The 22,102-nt window shown below is 40.6% G+C and overlaps 1 protein-coding gene across 7 annotated transcripts in view; it reads left to right on the top strand.

Moving 5' to 3' along the window:
• The window catches only part of LOC121292617 (60 kDa lysophospholipase-like), a 124,085-nt gene extending 103,835 nt beyond the window's left edge, over nt 1–20,250 (top strand). For 3 of the 7 annotated variants that reach the window (XM_041214814.1, XM_041214818.1, XM_041214817.1), the window contains 5 exons: nt 6,318–6,404; nt 9,560–9,659; nt 9,882–9,947; nt 17,538–17,714; nt 20,114–20,250. In XM_041214814.1, coding sequence (XP_041070748.1) covers nt 6,318–6,404; nt 9,560–9,659; nt 9,882–9,947; nt 17,538–17,714; nt 20,114–20,119 — 436 coding nt within the window. In that variant the 3' untranslated portion in view covers nt 20,120–20,250. Of the gene's footprint in view, nt 1–6,317; nt 6,405–9,559; nt 9,660–9,881; nt 9,948–17,537; nt 17,715–20,113 lie in introns of those variants that run through there. The other 4 variants (XM_041214815.1, XM_041214816.1, XR_005946300.1 and 1 more) reach the window with 4 other exon arrangements.
• The last annotated feature ends 1,852 nt before the right edge of the window (nt 20,251–22,102 follow it).

Here is a 22,102-nt window from a genome sequence, read left to right as displayed (position 1 = left end):
TTAAGAGGTACAGACCAGCTTTAAACTGTGTAAGCTCCATTTAAGTAGTGCTGGCCACTTGTAATATCCATCCCCCACGCCACGCTCTGGTGAGCCATCCAGCCAATGAACAATATAGTTAGCACTGGATGGACGCGCAGGTTATTCAAATGAGCCAGCAGCATGAAGTTGTGATCAACGAGTGCAGGATACTCATACATCCAATTTAGTCCCCTTTTGATATTTGCTACAGGATACTTTACCCTTGTCACAGAGCCTCTTGGAGCTGTCCACAGCCTTGAATGGAGCTCTGAGCTGATGAGAATACTATTGAGACCTAATGTGGTAGGATTGGATGAAATCCTGGGAAAGTCCAGGAAGTTGCCCAGCCACCCCCTATGAAATATGGTGACATATTAACAGGGGAATGCCATTCTAGTCTGTTCTGCCATTTAATTATATTTTTGGATGATCTGGATCTTAGTTTCAGCTAGCCCCCTTGGTTCCATAATGCTTATAACCCTTAGCTTACAAAAAAGTACCAACCTCAGGTTAGAAATTTTCAATCGATCTAGCTTTTCCTACTTTCCTACCATCCCGCTCCCTTCCCACCATCCCTAAACACACACATGATTGAAAATTTCTAACCTGACGTTGGTACTTTTTTGTAAGCTAAGGGTTATAAGCATTATGGAACCAAGGGGGCTAGCTGAAACTAAGATCCAGATCATCCAAAAATATAATTAAATGGCAGAACAGACTAGAATGGCATCCCCCTGTTAATATGTCACCATATTTCATAGGGGGTGGCTGGGCAACTTCCTGGACACACCCCCATTCAATCAAAACATATGCGACACACACACACTTTGGAGCGATTGGGATAGAATTTTTGCAGAAGATCAGAGGAAATGCCAGGGACACTTGTAAATTGCAGTCAAAGTTATGATGGGAGGTCAAACGATTATTTGTTATGGAATCCAAATTCAGGGATGGATGTGCTATTTCTAAAATAATCCAAAATTCTTCTTTAAAGAACCCTGTTGCTTGTATTTTTACTGGGAAAGACAGCTCAGGAAAAGCATTGGGTATCCTATGTTAAATTGATAATTCTTTTTGGCAGAATTTTTGACAGGAGGGATTCTTCCTTCTCACTAAGATACTAACATTGCCTGAGTTGGTAACACTGATCACAAGATCATAGGTTCAAACCCTGCTGCAAAGATTTGGACACACAGTTTAGGTTAACACTTCAGTGCAATACTGAGGGAGTGCTGCATTTCCCTACATTATAATAGTCATTACGTTTCAAAACAATTCCTTGGCTGTAACATGCTTGGGACACATCCTGAGGTCGTGAAAAGCCCTGTTTAAGCGGAAGTCATTTGCGCTCTTTGCCAAACAATGAAGCAATTCATCCATAACCACATTGTCCTAACTCTTTGCCTATCAATTCATGCCCAACTAGTTTAACCATTGTCCTTTGATCTCTTTAAGCCCTTCAATCTCTCTCAGTTTTATTATTGTGAATATAGATTGGTTTTTGTCCTACAGTCCAATTTGTCAAATGAAAAGTCCTAGTGCGTGTGTGCAGGATTGTGGTAAAACAGTTATGCTTGGATTCAGTGTATTAGGTGCTTTACTCTTTTATGCACCTATTAGAAGGCTGATTGACTTAAAATACAAAGTTGTTTATGTTGCTTTTATCTGTAATTGTTTTCTTGGCTAATGATATGGACGAGTGTTCTCCAATTACAAATTCTCTCTCTCTCTAACCTCGGCCTGGGTAGAACCCTCTTCCTTTGTAAAGACACATGCAAAGTACTAGTTTAATACCTCCGCTACTCCTGCCTCCACATGCAAGTCTCCTCTTATCCCTAATTGGCCTGACCCTTTCTTTTACCACCTTTTCATTATTTACATGCTTCTAGAAGACCATGGGATTCCCTTTTATGTTTGCTAGTCTCTCTTCATGCTCCCTCCTTGCTTTTCTTAGTTTTTTCACAGGAAGCAGAGAGTAGGCATAAATGAGCCTTTTTTGGATTGGCAAGATGTAACAAGTGGTCTGCCACAGGGATCAGTGCTGGGACCTCAAATGTTTACAATTTACATAAATGACTTGGATGAAGGGATTGAAGGGATGGTTGCCGAATTTGCACATAGATAGGTAGGAAAGTAAGTTGTGAAGAGAACAAAAGGAGGCTACAAAAATATATAGGTTGGTTAAGTGAGTGGGAAAAGATCTGGCAAATGGAGTATAATGTGGGAAACTGTGAAATTGTCCATTTTAGCAGGAAGAATAAAAGAGAAGCATATTATCTAAATGGTGAGAGATTGCAGAGCTCTGAGGTGCTGAAAGATCTGGGTGTCCTACATGAATCACAAAACGTTAGTATGTACAGCGTGTACAGCAAGTAATTAGGAAAGCCAATAGAATGTTATTGTTTATTGCAAAGGGAATTGAATACAAAAGTAGGGAGGCACATCTGGAGTAGTGTGTACAGTATTGGTCACTTTATTTTAGGAAGGATGTGAATGCGTTGGGAGCAGTTCCGAGAAGGTTTACCAGACTAATGCCTGGAATGGGTGGGTTGTCTTATGAGGAAAGGTTGGACAGACTAGGCTTGTATCCGCTGGAGTTTAGAGTAAGAGGCGACTTGATTGAAACATATGAGATCCTGAGGGGTTTTGACCATGAGAGGATGTTTCCTCTTGTGGAAAAATCTAGAACTAGGGATCACTGTTTAAAATTAAGGGTCACCCATTTAAAACAGAGATGAGATGACATTTTTTCACTCAAGAGGGTCGCGGGTCTTTGGAGCTCTATTCCTGAAAAGGTAGTAGAAACAGTCTTTGAATAGTTTTAAGGCAGAGGTGGATAGATTCTTGGTAAGCAAGGGGGTGATAGGTTATCAGGGGTAGGTGAGATGCAGATTTGAGGTTACTATCAGATCAGCCACGATCTTATTAAATGGCGGAGCAGGCTTGAGGGGATGAATAGCCTACTCTTGCTCATTTTATTGTGTGTTCATACCTGCCACTCAAATAGCTGATTCTACTCAAAATACAAGAGTAAAGTTACACGCAAAGTTCTTAACTACAGAGAAAAAAATCAAAATCATGCACCAGTTTTAAAAAAAAAACTGCTGCCAGGGAGTGTGGCATGTTGCAACTGTGGGTTAATAGATTGCAGGCTTAGACCTTTATTACTCCACATGCAACACTTTCAATCCCAACTGTGCTACTATGGGGTATAACTGAATGACGATCAGGCATTTTTTTCACTGTGGAAATGGGGAAAGAGGGGATGAAGCACTGTACCTAATTAAATAGCTGTATGTCTAATTGTACTCTAATTCTACTCTCATCATTAAAAAAATTGACAGAAGAGCCAGAAACACAAATAGAAAATTTACAGCATAGCAGGAGGGCATTCAACCCAACCTGATTTTGACAGCCAAAAAATGTGCGATTCAACCCCATTCACACTTTCCAACGCTTGGTCCCTAGCCCTGCAAGTTATAGTATTTCAAGTGGATACCCAATAATGTTTTCAATGTGATAAAGATTTCTGTCTCTACCACTTTTTCAGGCAGTCAGTTCCATATCCCATCCCATCCCATCTGAGTGAAAAAGTTTCTCCTCATCTCCCATTTAATCCATTCACTAAGTACTTTAAATCTATACCCTCTGCTAATGGAAATAGATCCTTCTTATCCTTTCAATTATGTTTATAGCATACATCAGATTCTAAAGTTCTTGCTGCCTTAATGCGGCTCCACTTGAAACTGAAAGTGATTTTGCGAGAAACATGGGCAATTTTGAAGATGGAGAGGACTGCCAATCACAGCAGGTTATAATTTACTGTGAATTACTGGAATCCCCAAATATTCTCTCTTTTTATTCCCAATTGCAAAAGGTGGAGGTCTTGCAGCTCAGTTGGTAACACTTGTCCTCTACCCAAAAGGCCCTGGGTTCAGGTTCTGCTCCAGGAATTATGGCCATGGAAGGGGTTCATGATGCCATTCAACATATTGTTATTCAGTCTGCAAATGTTTCCAACTTTCCACACCACTCTCCAAGGGGAGAAAAGAGTATGAGGATGCACAAAACAGACAAACATTGTAAAATAATCATTAGTTCAGGTTTGGTTTAAAGAATCATTTTCCCCTTTTTTGCAGTTGGAAAGATATAACTGGTTGTTGATGAGTTTGCAACTATTTTGATTGGGAAATTGTGAACAACTGGAGAGAGCATCTTATTGAAAGCGTGAAGCCAGATCAGAATGATTTCTTATGAACTCGAGTGTTTTTGCCATAAGAAAACTTTTTAATTTATGCTTTTAATTATATTAACAAAGGACTTTCCAACCTCCCTCCTAAGTGGTGCCACTTATCAATTTACAGATACTTCCGGCAAACATTTTGGAAAATTAAATTGTTGATTTAATTTTCATAGTTTTATTTTGTGTGTTTGTGAAGTAAGGGGAAAGAAGGGGATCAAAACTTAACGGCTATGAACTTGCAGGAATAAAATATGTGTTAAATCCGCCGTGATTCCATCAGTGAGCAACAACAACAGAGGCCTATGGATTAAAGTAAATTCATCCTCAGGCCGCATCAGAACGGAATCGGGAAAGTTACAGGCGCCAGTTAAGTACCCAGATGCTGCTTGCCCATTGGAGCCATATGAACTTTGGCTCACACCGAGTCCCACAGATAACTCAGAGGGAGAGAGGCAATCAGGAGCAGATGAGGTGGGGCTGGTAGCAACCCACATTGTTTTATGAATGTAAGAGGAGCACCTATTCCATCTGAATCTATAAAATATTATTACGATCCATGTAGAGACTGATAACTTAAAGACATTTGTACTTCCAGTTAATAACTGAACAGATGATGCAACAAGATTTAACGCTTTAAGATGTTCACTGTAACAAACAAACTAAAAGTACTATTAACTAAACACTATTTTGGGAGGCAACTTATACTTTAAACTACAACTTTTAACACAACTGAAAAAAACACTATCAGGTATACGTTACACTGTCCTTTAAATAGACATTTAATTCTCCCTGAACCAATCCAGAATTGATTCTTAGCTCCTCGGGGCTTATTTCCGATTGTTTCCTTTCCCAGCCTGGAAATTTTTGACAGCAGAACTGCCGTTCAGGGTACGAGTTTTCCTGGAGACTTCTCCCAGCTAAAACTAGGCAAATCTTCCCCATGAATTTGGTCTTTCCAATCTGAGAGTGAGATGTCACCCACATTGCTGCATGATGAACCATAGACACTTTTGGTCTATAGCTGTGCTCTCTCTTCCAGACTTTGGTGGACTAGAGCTCTGTGATATTCAGTGATACTTTAGGAAAGCCTGTGGCCCAATATCAAAATGGCTTTCGCTGTAGCCTTCCCATTTCATAAGTCTAACTCCACCGCAACAGGAATTACATGAGCCTGAATCCAGGGTAAAGATGCTGAATAGCTATCCTTGAGACCCCAACTCTCGTCTATCTTGAAATAAATGGGTAGTTTAAAGCATGACTGTTTACCACCTGACATTCTCAACACTCATGGGTCTTTGGAGACTCTCAGTCCAGTCACTAGCACACAGGCTGCTGCCATTGTTAACACCTTGCACCTTCTTTGCAGTAAAACAATCTGGGCCCCCTTTAATCTGTTACAGTCAAACCGCCCAGGCTTGCTGTGAGGCAGACTCCAGAACAGTTCTCATAACCCCCTTCATTTTACCTTAATTTAAAGCCACGGTCCCAAAACACATCAATCGTACACACCTCATAATTGTAACAATACAAAAATAGTTTTATGGCTTGTTTTAAGCAGCCACCAGCAGTCCCTTTAAGGACCACTTGCTGGGCAGCTCAAGGTCCAGAAGTATTAGCTGGAGCTTGTCTATCACAAGCACTGACAGGGCAAATAAGTTTTGGAGTTCAGATCTGAAATGAATACAGGAGGTGCTCAGGTGGTGGTCTAAGTGTCTAAAACAAAAAAGGGTCCTGACCAATTAAGCAACAACCCAAACTCCCAAGCAGATCAGGCATGAATTTCTGCGCTTCTAGCCTGGTTATCCAATACCAGTTTTAGGCCCATAAAATGGAGGCAACAATTTAAAATTTATACACCAAAGGTTCCAGATACAATTCTCTGGTGAAAGGGGAGGTAAATACAGTAGATTTTTAATCTTATGCTGACAAATCTTACTGAATGAGAACTTCCTACCCCCAAGGTTTCTGATGTTTCAGATTAGTAAAGCATCGATTCTGCTATACTTTTGTTTTGCTTCTCAATTGCCACAGTGACTCTGTTTCCCTTTTGCAGGCGCATTGAGGTCATCAAGTTATTACGGCAGACTGGCGCCCATTTCTCAAACAATGAGATTGTAGATGTGGGAACTGACTTGTGCAGGTAAAATTTCTCATGTCATGTGCCTAAAGGAGCCTAATTTACAACATTGTTCACTGCACGCAATGTCCGCAGGTACACTTGAGGCCTTCAGTGGGCACTGTACAAACTGGAGATTGTAACAGTTAGTGTGAATAATATTATTTAAGTTATACGTTTTCTTTATTTTTAACTTTTAAACAACTTGTGCTCCATTAAAAAGGAGGCAATTTTGTTATAAAAGCCAAATCCTGTGGATGCTGGAGATCCGAAATAAAAACCAAAGGTGCTAGAAAAACTCGGCAGATCTGGCAGCATCTGTGGAAAGAGAAACAGAGTTAACGTTTCAAATCCAATATGACTCTTCGGAACTGATGGGATTTATGCTGTTTATAAAGAGGGAGCCTTTTGTTAGTTCTTCCATTTCCATTTCATGGCACTGAAGTACCTCCTGCCAATCTCTGTCAAGTGGTGACAGCAGTGTAACCTGCATTTTCTGAAGGCAACGCTGGTGACCACTAAGGAAATACTTTTGAGAGATCAGGAGGAGCAAGGATGTCCCTGCTGGCTCCAGAAAAATATCATGACCTGCTGCCGGCCTGAGCTGGACCACACCCCCTCTCCCCGCCCTGCCCATTCCTGAATCATCTATAATGGATGGCCAGAAAGCTTTGAAATTCCAATGCAGTGCAGTTACTCACTGCCCAAACTAGCTTTAATCGGCAGGGCCTGGAGAGGTTACTTTGACTTAGTTTGAGAAATATTGAGGATTTTTGAATTAAAAATAAGATCGGGACATGTCAAACGTTGGACTTTCTCTTGCCAGAAAGATGCTTTCTGATCCCAGCCAGTTTCCCAACCTCTATCATTTGTATCATTTGAGCAAATTCTCTGACCACCAGGAATTCTACCTGGAACTGAGGTGAAAAACTGCTGCAACTGACCTCAGGACACTGTGCATCAAATCTGAAATGAACTGAACTTTAATCGTATCCTATTGTAGTCATCTGAATGGAAAGGCTTTGAAAGGATGGCCAAAAAATAAACAGGAACAGTTGGGAACTTACTCACACTTCTAGCTGATCCTGATACGAATATGCTGCTCCAGAATGGTAGCCGTGACAACTGTTACCATAGTTTTGCTAGTATTGGATCTTTTTAGTGCTTTATGACACATCTATATCTTTTTTTTCAGAGTTATTGGCTACACTCTGATCTCATCATTTTCCTATCTGATTGTTTGTTTTAACTGCCTTCTGATGAATTATCTTAATGATATTGAAGTTTATTTTTAAATATCACAGACTGATGTCTTTTGTGATAACTAAAATGTAATTGAATCATCACAAAGAGAACATTGCTTCAATGTGCAGAGCATTATCTGTTATATCTATCTATTGTATTCTATTAAATGATAAAACAATTCTGATATCCTTTACTCTGACATTCATATCAAGTCAATTTTAAACTTAACCACTAAAATCTCCCCAGTTTTGAAAAACTACTCATTTTTTCATGGGATGCAGGCGTCACTGGCAAGATCAGTATTTGTGATTCATTTCTAATTGCCCTTGAGAAAGTTGTAGTGAGCCACCTTTTTGAACTACTGCTGGTGCAGATATATCCACAATGCTGTAAAGAATGGAGTTCCAGGATTTTGATCCAGCAACAGTGAAGGAGATATAGTTCCAAGTCAGCGCTCTGTGTGGCTTGCAGGAGAACTGCAGGAGGTGGCTGGTGTTCCCATTCTTCTGCTGCCCTTATCCTTCTCATGTTGGAGTTCCCGGGTTTGGAAGGTGCTGTCGAAAGAGGCTTGGCAAGTTGCTGCAATACATCTTATATATGGTATACACCGCAGCTAGTGTGTTGATGGTGGAGGGAATTAATGTTTAAGCTGATGGATAGTGTGACAATAAGTGGGTTGCTTTGTCCTGGATGGTATTGAGCTTCTTCAGCATTGGTAGGGCCACACTCATCCAGGCAATTGGAGAGTATTCAATCACATTCCTGACTTGTGCGTGTGGATGGTGGAAACTTTGGGGAGACAGAAGATAAGTTACTCTCTGGAGAACTCCCAGCCTCTGTCCTGCTTTTGAGCCACAGTATTTATCTGGATTGTCCTGTTAAATTTCTGATCAATGATAACCCCAGAATGTTGATCGTGCAGAATTCAGCAATGATAATGCCATTGAATGTCAACAGGAGAGGGGTTAGATTCTCTCTTGTTGGCAGTGGTGATTGTGTAGCATGAATTTTTGTTGCCATTTATCAACCCAAGCCTGAATGTTGTTCAGGTCTTGCTGCATACACACACAGGCTACTTAAGTATCTGATGAGTTGCGAATGGTACTGAAGATTGTGAAATCATCAGCGAATATACCCACTTTTGACCTTATGCTGGAAGGAAGGTAATTGATGAAGTAGCTGAAGATGATTGGGCCCAGTACAATGCCCAGAGGAACTCCTGCAGTGAAGCCCTGGGACTGAAGTGATTGACTTTCAGACAACCACAACCATCTTCCTTTGGGCTGGAGATGACTCCAACCAGTGGAGAGTTTTCCTCCTGATTCCCATTGACTTCAGTTTTGCTAGAGCTCCTTGGTGCCATATTTGTCCAAAGAATGCCTTAATGTCAAGAACAGTCATGCTCACCTCACCTGAGTTCAGCTCTTTTGTCCATGTTTGGACCAGCCGTCGTTGGATGAAAGCTAGAGATTGAGTCACTGCAGACCGCTTAGTGTGGCATTGACAGAGAGCTGTGGGGCCAGACTAGCAGGGAAAAAGTGCATGATAAAAGAACAATCTCGAACCTGGATGAATATTGATTTGAAATGGGAAATAAAGGAGAAGGGAATCTTGAGGTAAAATGTTAAGTGTTTCTGTTTTTCTTTAATTGGACAGGGTCATTCCTTTTTTAAAAATGAAATTATGAATTTCAAATAAATCTTCAAAAAATTAAATAATCCTTTTGGTCCCCCTAGTTATGATAAATCTTTAATTGGATCAGTGCTGTAAGGTTGATAGGTTATGAGTTGACAAATGATGACACTGATAGCTTTACAGAATATTTGCAAACATGTCTTTAAAACAAAATGAGCCCAACATATCTTTCTATATTTGCTACTTCTGTCACTCTATTTGTGTAGAAAAAAACATAAAATGTTGTTTGTTGTACACAGCCTGGCTGCAAATGGTGACATGGAAGGACTAAAGGCTTGGTACTTTGCAGGGCTGGACTTGGACCAATGCAGCTACGATGGACAAAATCCTCTGGAAGTTGTAAGCAAACACTTTGAATTGTATTAGAGAGAAACTCAGGAAAGGTACATTAAAAATCCTATGGGTGACATTCCTCCCAAACGAGAGACATGTGGTACTTTGACATTCTTAGCTGAATTGCTTAATATAAGGTGTTTACAAAAGCTTTTGATACTTCGTATGAATCATATATTTCAATTGGTTGAAGCTAAGTTGTATGAATGTTTCTGCCTTTGTCTCCAGGCTTTGGCTGATGGCAATGAAGAGGTGGTCACATTCCTCCAATCCACAATGAAGCAAAACAGGCTGGTAAGAGTTGCATGAATTCAGTGATTGTGCAGTGTAACCACAGCAATCCCATTTTGAACTGAAATTCTGAATCTTGCATTTTGGGTAACTGTCCCCTTTTGGTTTTGCTTTAAAACAATAAATGTTATTTTACACTTTATTTTGTAGATTATATACAGTAGGGGCTAGATTTTCAAACCCCTGCCCCTGAAGTGAAAACTGAGGCAGGGTAGGATGGGGCCCAAAAAGACCAGTGGCAATGTGTCAATATCAGGAGACCATTCCAGGCACTGACCATTTCGGGGAGATGGGTTTGGGCCCAGGAAAGCCACTCACCACCACCCCCACCCCAACCCACCCAGTTATGGCAGGCAAATAGACTCATTAGGAACCTTGTTAAAGGTAGGTTTAGGAGACCACCTGCAATTTTTCACTCTGCCTCCGGTTTCCCAGTGTGATTGGGGGTTGGGGAGGGGCGCAGAAGCACATCAACTGCCCTCCATAGAAATATATATAGAAAATAGGAGCAGGAGTAGGCCATTCAGCCCTTTGAGCCTGCTGCACCATTCATTATGATCATTGCTGATCATCCAACTCAATAGCCTGCTCCCACTTTCTTCCCATATCCTTTGATTCCTTTTGCCCCAAGAGCTATATCTAACTCCTTCTTGAAAACATACAATATTTTGGCCTCAGCTACTTTCTGTGGTAGTGAATTCCACAGGCTCACCACTCTTTGGGTCAAGAAATTTCTCATCTCAGTCCTAATGGTCTACCCCATATCCTCAGACTGTGACCTCTGGTTCTGGACTCCCCCACCATCGGGAACATCCTTCCTGCATCTACCCTATCTAGTCCTGTTGGAATTTTATAGGTTTCTATGGGATCCCCCCTCATTCTTCTGAACTCCAGTGAATATAATCCTAACCGACTCAATCTCTCTTCATATGTCAGTCCCGCCATCCCAGGAATCAGTCTGGTAAACCTTTGCTGCACTCCCTCTATAGCAAGAACATCCTTCCTCAGATAAGGAGACCAAAACTGCACACAATATTCCAGGTGTGGGTCTCACCAAGGCCCTATATAATTGCAGCAAGATATCCCTGTCCCTGTTCCTGTACTCAAATCCTCTGGCTATGAAGGCCAACACACCATTTGCCTTCTTTACCGCCTGCTGCACCTGCATGCTTACCTTCAGCAACTGGTGTACAAGGGCACCCAGGTCTCGTTGCACGTTCCCCCCTCTCGATTTATAGCCATTCAGATAATAATCTGCCTTCCTGTTTTTGCTACCAAAGTGGATAACCTCACATTTATCCACATAATACTGCATCTGCTATGCATTTGCCCACTCAGCTTGTCCAAATCACACTGAAGCATCTCTGCATCCTCCTCACAGCTCACTCTCCCACTCAGCTTTGTGTCATCTGCAAATTTAGAGATATTACATCTAATTCCCTCACCTAAATCATTAATATATATTGTGAATAGCTGGGGTCATAGCACCGATCCCTGCGGTACCCCACTAGTCACTGCCTGCCATTCGGAAAAAGACCCATTTATTCCTACTGTTTCCTGTCTGCCAACCAGTTTTCTATCCATCTCAATACACTACCCCCAATCCCATGCACTTTAATTTTACACGCCAGTCTCTTATGTTGGACTTTGTCGAAAGCCTTCTGAAAGTCCAAACAAACCACATCCGCTGGCTCCCCCTCATCAACTCTACTAGTTACATTCTTGAAAAACTCCAGTTGATTTGTCAAGCATGCTTTCCCTTTCGTAAATCCAAGCTGACTCTGTCTGATTCTGCCACTGTTTACCAAGTGCTCAGCTATTAAATCTTTTATAATCGACTCTAGAATTTTCCCCACTACTGACATCAGGCTGACTGGTCTATAATTCACTGTTTTCTCTCTACCTCTCTTTTTAAATAGTGGGGTTACATTAGCTACCCTCCAATGTGTAGGAACGGTTCCAGAGTCTATAGAATCTCGGACAGTGACCACCAATGCATCCCTATAGGCCCTCCCTGTCTGGCTGGGTGAGGTTATGACCAAAGCCTACCCTGTGGTCTCTGCCCAGTGGTGGCCTGGCTGCTTTTTCTGTTTTTTAATTAAAGTTTTTAAAAAGTGGTTGAGAAAGCACCTTCATGTTGAGGCACCCTCTCAGCTACTTATCTTGTAACGTAGCTGGGTGCTTTTCTGAAGCTGGAAGGCTATGATTTTTCTCTCTCTTTGAGAGGCCGCCCAAAGGAAACATCTCCATGCCATTTAAGGGCTCACCCACATGAAAATCTTAACTTTAATCGTTTTCCTACTGAAGGTGGATTTATGCTTGAAAACAAACCTGCTTTCCAGTTTCATGGTAAAAGCTCAGCCCCATTTGTCTATAATTGATCCAGAGGAATACTTGATGCTGGTACACAAAAAACTAAGAGCATTAAACCCTGCATTAGTTTGAGTAGAATTACTATCTATAAGAGGTCCAACCTATTATGAAAGCAAATTGCAAGAGAAACACACTTGAGAGTTGGAATGGAACTGCCTTCGATCTGATGCCAAATTAAACAGTGTTATCTATGCCAAGGGATATGTACTTGTTTCTTTTAGTTTAAACATATGAAAGTTAATTTAATACTAATCGGTAATCTGATACTTCAGATTATGAATGCCTGATTGACATTATCAAGTTTCTATTTAGGTAAATAGCAACATCTTACATGTTACTTTCAGGAGCTACCATTCTTAAGACAGAATGGCATGTTTTGTATTTTTAGTATTAGCTTCTGGATTTGGGGTTTGTGTTGCACTTCCGGACAAACTTCCAAGTATGCCCCAACCAAGTTGAGAAATGGCTAAACAGTGCCCACCATCCAATTCTTCATGGACTTGGACTTGGTTAAGGCTGTGGGGGCGGAGGAATCTGTAAATCGGAAACCTGCAAGTCAGGTTACAGCAACGACCACATGTTGAGTCTGACTTTTACAACAGTGTTTACGTTTGTGGAGAGGTACTGTGTTTAAATTCAGTTATAAAGTTACTGTGTAATTTGGGCCTACATCAAAGACATAAGCAAAATATAAATAGTTGAGGCGGTCATTAGGAAAATTCTTGGATTGAAGTCAGAGATATCGACTTTCTCATTGCATTTTCAATTTCTAGCTAATTAATCCCTTCACTCCTAAGTTACAAAAGATTTGACTTGACCCTTACTGACGGCAGTGGCTATATATTTTATTCAGTTTGAACAAGACTTAATACGTTATTTTCTGAGCAGTAGTTTACAAGGCACAATCATGAGTTATATCTCTATGCCCTGGGTAGAAGAACATGATCTTCCACTGGGCAGTGTCCCACGCACCTCCATTCGGTTGGCATGATATGTGAAACACTTCAGTTTAGCCTGTCCCTTCCTTGCTACATTTGCTAGATAGTCCCCAGCCACTGGCCAAATGCCTCTACAATCTCTGCACTTGTGGAATCCCTTATACTTACATAGTAAATCCTATGGAGAATAGTTAGCCCAATTGTGGATTTACACCTTGCTTAACCCATCCAATTACAAAGATGCCACACGCTCTTTGCCTGCCCAGGCTTGGTCAATCTCCCAAGACCCCTGAATCTAATGTTTTACACTTTGATGTCATTATTACTACATTGACGTTTCAATGCTAAAGCCTGGTCAAAGTAAGGAAAGCATGATGGTCTTGATATACAGCTGTCTTATGTAGGATTCAAGGCAGTGTTGTTTCCTCTAATGTCTGTCAGGCCTCTGCAATTCTACCAAGGTGTTATCTTTTAATTCTCTTATGTGCACACGCACTGCCTGATTTTTTGCCAAAGGTTACCTTTTTAACCATTTTCCTTCTGAAAGATTTCGGGTCAAGAAAACATTTAACTGATGAAAACCAAAGCCATAGTATCCCACCTTGTCACTTCAGTGTTCCTAACCAGGGCATATCACAAGCAGAATTAAAAGTGCAGTTCCGTATAAGCACATATATCACAGCTAGTGAAACTCTAATTTACAATCAGTCAGTCTTAGTATTTTAGTTAACCCTTAGTAATTAGCAAGAAAATTCAAAGGAGGGATTTTCCCAGATTCCCCCACACACCTCTAATTATCTTGTGACACAACATGTATCAAAGAAATCTGGGGAAGATCTATTTCCCTCCACACCCTAACAGTATGCACAATAGTTGCACCTATCTTTAAAAAAAAAAGACGGCTTTGATAAAAGAGGAGATAACATTTACTCACTGCTTAAATTACACTTTATCATAATCAGAAACTTCCAGTTTTTTTTTTAAATATGCTAACTTTGTTTTTAAATAAAAAGCTTAAAGTACAAAAATGAACCCTAAATGCTTTTGGAATGAAGATTTTGTATTGAGATCAACAAATGATTGCTTAGTCAGATCATTACATTGTGGTTCTTGATTATTTAATATATTAGGGAAAAATGGAAACTCCTTATCAGATGAACAAAGCAATAAAAGACTATGGCAGCTGGCTTAACTCTAATTCCAGGCTTTTTCTATGGCCTTATTTGCTTGTGCTGCCAACTTCAATGATGCAGAAGCTATGGATGGAAACTGACAGACCAAATAAGACTTTTATTACATAATGCTTTTCTGATTGCGTGTGATAATTTAACTATCTGAAGTCTTTTATGGTGTGACGGGGCCAGGCGGAGCAAATCCACAAGGGAAACTTGGCCATGCTATCACAACAGTTATGCAATTTATAAGACTACTCATCTTCTTGCAACTAAACTCCCCATCTATGCTGGAGCCACTACCATGATGGCCTGCTGGCTGTGAAGCCTCTTCCTCCAAGGGCATCAGAATTTCAATAAGTGCCCCACCCCCCCCAACAATGGTCCAAGCCTTTCCCCCAGCATTCTTGGTACTCTCTCCTGCAGGAACATAGAAGAGCAATGTCGATTGCCCCACTAGAGCAGACACTACACCTTTTTGCATACTAGCTGCTCTCCCTTTGAACAATGGCATGCATGTGACTGTGGGCCACCCTGGAGCTAGCTTTCAAGGTTTGGCAGTGCCAGTCTTATGCCCTTGACAGAGCTGAAACTATTCCTTTCCAAGGGAATGCTGCAGCCTTAACCCTTTTCTGCCAATGTGGTGGAGTTTCCTTCTTCACTGTCCACACCCTCACACTTATCTAGTTGCTGACCCCTTAGGGATCCAGTGTATGGCATTCAACCTTGAGTGGAGAAAGTTGTTGATGTGTTTGCAGCACTGCATCCGGGTTCTCTGGACAACTTCACAGCTGCTGACCTCCTCCCTGACCGCCGCCCAGGCTTGCTTGGTTAAGTGGGGAGGTCTCCTCCTTTTGTCCCTGGGGGAGAGGGCTTCCCACCTTGCTCGAGTAGCTTGGAGAATATGCCGTCACTAGATCATGACATCACCTGGGACCTACCTTCTCTCGTGCTGACAAACATGTCTCTCCAGTGGACCAGTGAAGGGAGAGGGGCGACCACTTCAAAGACTTGGGGATGGGGGCATGACCCCTCCAAGGATGTCCAGGCCAGTGGTGACTGCAGAGGCTTTTTACAGGGATAAGTGCTGAAACAAAAGACGTTTGAATCAGGGCCCAAGTGCTCTTTGAACACACGCCAGTACTTCCTTTTGCATTCAGTGACAACGTGACTGCCACTTCAATGCCTGCCTTCGGTCACTGAGTGGCTGGGCATCCCACCTGCTGGCAATTAATTGACCACCCATGATCTCTATGGGAACAGGAGTTGGAGTGGGAGCAACGTCACCACCTAGCTCCGGTTCTGCCTTCCCTTTCCCACTGGGTCCCATAAAATCCTGGCCAGTATTTCAGATGCTCCCAGACCTGCTGTGTTGTTCCAGCATTTTATGCCTTTATTTCAGGTTTCCAGCACTTGGAGTGTTTTGCTCTAGGCAAATGAAATCCTTGGGTTTGTTTTTAAAAGTGTGAAATATCAAAAGAATGAAGTACGTTGAACTTGTGCAATATTTTAGTTTGGCCATTTTGAGATAATCATGTAAAGATTTTGGCACCACATTGAAGCCAGTATATGAAAGCAACGGAATAACTATGGTGCAAAGTGACCAGGATATTGCCAAGAGTCTGGGATTACAGTTACGAAAAAAGACTTGGGAAATTAAGACTTTTTTCCCCACAAGAACCATAAAGTTTAAGGAGTGACCTAATCAAGGTCTTCAAATGATGGAGAGGTATGATGAGCAATGGATTGTTTGCATTGGTTAAATAAATAATCATGAGAAGCTACTCATGCTCATAATTATGTTTGTAAATTTAAGAATATTTAAAAAGAATTAAGGGGAGGTTCAAAACTATTTACTTAGTGGGTGGTTATAACTTGACATTCTCTGCTACATTATAGATTGTAAATTATCTGAAAAAGAAATTAGATAATTGTTTGAGAGAGAATATTAAAATCTATAGGGGAGTAAGCAGGAAATTTGGTTTAGTTTGGTGGCTCATGTGGAGAAAAACACTACTGAAAATGTAAATGACCTATCTCTCTGCTGTAACATTCAATAGCCTGGATTTTGGATTTATAATGATGGTAAAACTTTCAGCATTCACCATAAGAAACTGACAGCAACTTATGGTGTTTGCAAATCCAGTTAAACATGGAAATCCAGAAGTTCCTGTCAGTTCTATTAGTCTCACTGTAAAAACCTTTGCACCTCTTTCAACAAGGCATTATTTTTTCAATCAGGTCTTACTGCTGACCATCCTCTCAGACCCTGCAAAACTAATTTTCTATTTGTGGAATGTCAAATTTCTCCACTATGATTCAAAAAAACTAGTTTTCAATTTTTTTCCTCAAGTTGATTTGATGTTTCAGTTTCTACCTTAGTTCCATGTGTATATCCAAATCCTTATTTTGCTTTCTGTAAAATGATTAAAAAGTGTTTTTACATGTTGGTTTGCTATCTGTGAAAATTCTTCAATGTGATGGGTTGCTTGATGACATCACTGTTGCTGGATGCCTCAAGATCCCTTTGACTTGGCACCAGATTCAAATTAATGTTGGGAAAGGTGAAATCCATATTCCAGAGATTGCTACATCCTGGTAAGCAGCTCTTTTCACGATCAGTGGTGAGTATGGCCACTTTGCCACTGACTGCAAAATTTAGGCCCATGATTTTACCCAGTTCCCGATGTTCTAAATGTGGAAATATGGTGTAGTGGGCTCATTCTCTTGTTCAATTTGTGATATGTTATTCCATGATCTCCCAGCAGCTACCATTTATAAGCTATTTTGGTTCTGAAAATCAGTGGGCTGCGATCCCGGTGGTTACATTGTGATCATGGCCTTCCATGCTAATATTTACTAGGATCAGCGCAATAGCATATCCTTTGCATGGGATTACCAAGCCTCTGTGGATGCAACTTTGGCATTGTCCATCCTTAACCTTGCCATTTTTGAGACCACAAAGAGCACCATTTTGGCCTTGTATGTAAAGGGCCAAGTTCAATGTTGTTTTTAAAAATATCTGCCCTTTGTGATTCTTAGTTGGATTCTCCTGTATGCAGCCTATTTTTTCCCATCTGGAGTCCAATGCACCTCATTTTATTCTTCAGAGCTGGAGAGGCAGGACTTTGTTGATTGAGTTCCAAAACCTATTCCTTCCACCAACACCATCACCCCCTCATCACTACCTTTGCAAGAAGTTGGAGGAGGTTCTCTCACCAGCAAAGTTGACCAGGAGCCTTTCGAGTTGGTGGCAACCTTGTGTATGGAATCCTCAGCTATTCCTGGTGGGTTATGCCAGACTCTCACTGGAGCTTTGGCAAGACTTCATAGAGCCATTGAATAATTTCACAATTTAATTTTAATCAAAAATAAACTCAAACTTGATGTGAAATTTGTTACAACCTCATTAGGGACCATTAACATTTAAAGAGAAATCCAAATACCTTGTTCTAATCAATAGAACTATACCACAATATTACACATTTTTTAACAACACAAACTGTATTGTATATAGAACAAACATAAGAAATATGATTAAATTAACACTATAGCTTATACCTGGTTTATATGCTGGGCCCTTAGGTTTACTATTTATTTCCCCTAAGAATTATGTTATGCTTTGATATCTTGAAGTTATTACTTCTGTCAGGACCACCCATAAGTATACAACAGTCTTAAGGAGAATTCTCCTCAGCTCCAGCTATTTTCAAAGGTAAAACTTTCATTTACCATGTCTTGACTTTGGATGGCTCAGTCCTTGTTCTGGTTACTTTCCAATACTTCCAATCTAATCTGCTTGTTACTTTCTCTAGCACAAGACGCTGTGGAGGGCCACTGCAGATTCTTCACTAATTTCAAACTAGGCAATCCTTCAGTTTCTGTTCCATCATAAAATTCAGACTGAGATTAAGCCTCACCCACTTTCCACACAGTCAATGATGTTAGTTCTTTACTCTGCACACAGTGCAGGTCTGTCTAACTGTCATTCACATTAGTTATCTTCTTTCAGTGAGTTGCAAATCTCATTTGGTCCAAACTGCAATTAACTGTCTCAGCAAACCGCCAGATAAATTGAAACCAGAGAAACCCCTAAGCTCCACCCATTCCCATTACAATGTAGCATGCTCTGGGCTATCCTCAAACTAACTGTGAAATTCATTTACAATTTTTTCTTTGATCTGATCAAGTAAAAGCGTTTTACAACATTTCAGGTTCGCTAAATGCTTCTAAACCAATTTAGCTTTAACTCCCAGAACAAAAACATCTCTCTGGATTGCCCTTGTTACAAAGATTACAGACACCTTGGCCGGAATTTTCCAGCCCCTCACGCCGGCGGAATCTTCTGGTCCGGCTGATGTGAACAGAGATTGCAGTGGGTTCCCGCCATGGGGGGGGGGGAGCTGGAAAATTCCGACCCTTGTCTCCAACTCCCCAGCTAAGTAAGCCCTCCTGTTTTATCTCTTCTAGCCTGACTTTATTAAACATAACCTCCCTTCCCCTTAAACATTTAAGGGGAGGTGGTGGTATTGTGGTATTGTCACTCGACTGGTATCCAGAGACCCTGGGTAATGGGGACCTGGGTTTGAATCCCACCACTGCAGATTCTGGAACTTGAATTCAATAAAAATCTGGAATTAAAAATCTGATGATGACCATGAAACCATTGCCAATTGTTGTGAGAACCTATCTGGTTCACTAATGTCCTTTAGGAAAGGAAATCTGCTGTCCTTACCTGGTCTGGTCTACAGGTTGACTCTTAAATGCCCTCTAAACAAGGGCAACAAGGGATGGGCAATAAATGCTGGCCTAGCTAGCAACGCCCATATCCCATGAACGAATAAAAAAAAAAATGTGGATAACCTTTTGAACTGCCTTTTTTTATGTTCTGCGTTCTTGCAAACTCTAAAACCCAGCATTTTAATTACCTTACTTTTACAACTTTAATCTTCCCAGAACAAAAAATTACCTCTAAAATATTAACATGAACCATGAACAAGATAGTTGCAACAACTTATATCATCGAATACCCACTAATCCTGCTGATGGGCTCATATTTTATCAAACAGTTACATGTTGGCACTAAAAACCCACTGAAAAATGAATCCAAATTACTTGGCGTCAGAAGCTATCTTTCATTGAAGGAATTTGAGAGAAAATCTGGGCTGGTATCTGAACTTAAATGCATCCCCATTGGCTGATCTAATTGTTTTAAGTGAAAGGTTGCACGTATGCTATATTCTGAAAGTCATAATGTTAACTATTTACTCGTTAGCCTTAATGCAAGGTGCCTAGGATCAATACTATCGTAGAAGATGAAAGTACCACTTGGTGTAGCAGAATTTGGGTTGAACAGTGCTGTCCAGTCACAGACCTCAATGAATTGAAGTTTTTCACTGCACAATGTTAGAGCGTTATACTTGAATACCAATAAATGAGGGAGGGATTTTCTATTGCTGGCTAGCTATCCTTTACCCTCCTACGAGATCAGTGATCATAAGTGGTTTGGTGTGACAAAGCACAAATCCCTTTTTCCCCAAGCTAATTTAGTGAATAGAATGCAAATTTTGTGCCTATGTTATTGTAACTGAAGCTTTGTAGTAGCTTATTACTTTTCTCTTGTTTTTATTGAACTTTTTGAACCTCAAGACCTTGATACTTTGCCAAATTTGTTTCTATTTTTCAGCTTTAGGTCCACCGTGAAGGAAAATGACAGATTTACTTTCTGGACTGTCTGCACAATCAAAAGTCAAGAATGTTAAATAATATTCTTCATTGTCTTGTAAGATCCTCTCCTTAATTAAAAAAAAACTATGTATTACACTACAGGTTGATTTTAATGCAACAGCAATTACATTTATAAAATTACCAAAACCAAATAATTTGGACCAGTAGCACGGAAGAATGGTCTGCATCTGAGGTTGCAAAGGTTCTACTTTGAAGCCAAAACACAGCAAATATTGCATGCCATTTGGAGCTGTGTGGGGAAGTTGCAAGTCAAGACAGAATAGTGTAGGGTGTTGTATTGGCAATGCCATCGAGTTTGTCACTGTCTGCCCTTGATTGGACAAGGGCATGTGGAATAGTAGACACAGCACTGGAACAAAAAAAGGGTTCAGAACATTTTTCCCCACAACGTGATTTACCACATGGGAGCATTTCTTTTTACAATCCACCAACTTTTCTCCCATGCAGCAATAGAAAATATATTGCAGTATGCAGTTGTCTATCTAGTTGACTCTGGGGTGCTGTGACCTTTTTTAAATCATAACTGGAATAATCTGCCCATGATGAGGGAACCTATATCGATCGGCTCTTTGTGCAAGAAAGCCCTGCTGCATTTGTATTCAGCTGATAGCAGAGGTGGAAAGGAAACTGACCAAGTAATGTTAACAGGATAAAATGAATTGTCTCTCTGCATCTTACTATGGGCCACTCAAGGGCCTCAAGTTGGCCACTAATGCCTGGGCTGCCTGACGCCGTCCCCATCGCTGATCTAACTGCAGTGGAGGTAGGGACAGGTGGTGGGCAGGCTACCTGCTGGATTTTGCATGCCTCCTCAAAATCAGAAATTTGTGGAAAACACCAAATTGAGGGTGATGGTCAATTTGGAGGATAAATTCCAGGACGACATTAATAAATTTTCAGAATGGGCAAATAATTGGTAAATGAAGTTCAACATAGTTACATGTGCTAAGTTAGTACATTTTGGTAGGAAGAATAGGGAGGTCACTTATCATTTGGAAGGTGCAAGCCTAAGTGGGGTCAAGGAACCAAAGGATCTTGGAGTACAAATACACCAATCACTAAAAGTTGCACCACAGGTCAGCAAGACCGTAAGAAAAGTGAACCAAGCATTTGGCTTTATTTTTAATATGACAGAATTGAAAAGTGAACTTAGCTAAACCTGGGTCGAACCTTGGTTCAGCCACACTTATGACACTTAAGTACAGTGTACAGTTCTGGTCAATATATCATAGGGGCACTGGAGAGAGTGTGGAGAAGATATGCAAGGAATAATAGCAGAAATGCTTGTGTACACATCAAGAAAGGATTGACTAGCTGGGTCTCTTTTCTCTTGATAAAAGAACCCTGGAAGGGGTGAACCTAATCGAGGCCTTTAAAATTATGAAGGTTTTGATAACCTGGATGCAGAGAGAATGTTTTTTCTTAAGGGGAAGAGCATAACTAGAGGTCATTGATATTGAATAGTCACCAAGAAATCCAATTGGCAATTCAGAAAAAAAACATTTTGCCCAAAGAATGGTAAAATGTGGATCTTGCTACCACAGGAAGTGGTTGAGTGAATAGTATCGATGCAACTAAAGGGAAGCTAGACAAACATTTGAGGGAGAAGGGAATAGTTGGTTGTGATGGTAGATTTAGATGACAAAAGAGGGAAGAAGGCTTGAGTGGAGCAAAAACACTTGATGTTTCTGTGCTGTGTGCTATGTAATCCCATGTAACCAAATGTCTCAAAGCACTTTACAGTTAAGTGAAGTACTTTTAAAGTGATGTCACTGATGTAAAGTAGAAACATTATAAATAAGGTATAAAGTACCTTCTAAAGTGTATTGATGGATTATTAATTGGGAGACCAATATTTCTAGTTTTCACAGCATTTCAACATAGTATTACAACAAAAAAATGCTGAACAGCATAATATTTGGTGGTA

This window comes from Carcharodon carcharias, chromosome 20 (assembly GCF_017639515.1).
Source record: "Carcharodon carcharias isolate sCarCar2 chromosome 20, sCarCar2.pri, whole genome shotgun sequence".
NCBI classification, from domain to species: Eukaryota; Metazoa; Chordata; class Chondrichthyes; order Lamniformes; family Lamnidae; genus Carcharodon; species Carcharodon carcharias.
The sequence above is the reverse complement of the archived record's forward strand: the minus strand, read 5'-3'. Positions and strand labels throughout refer to the sequence as shown.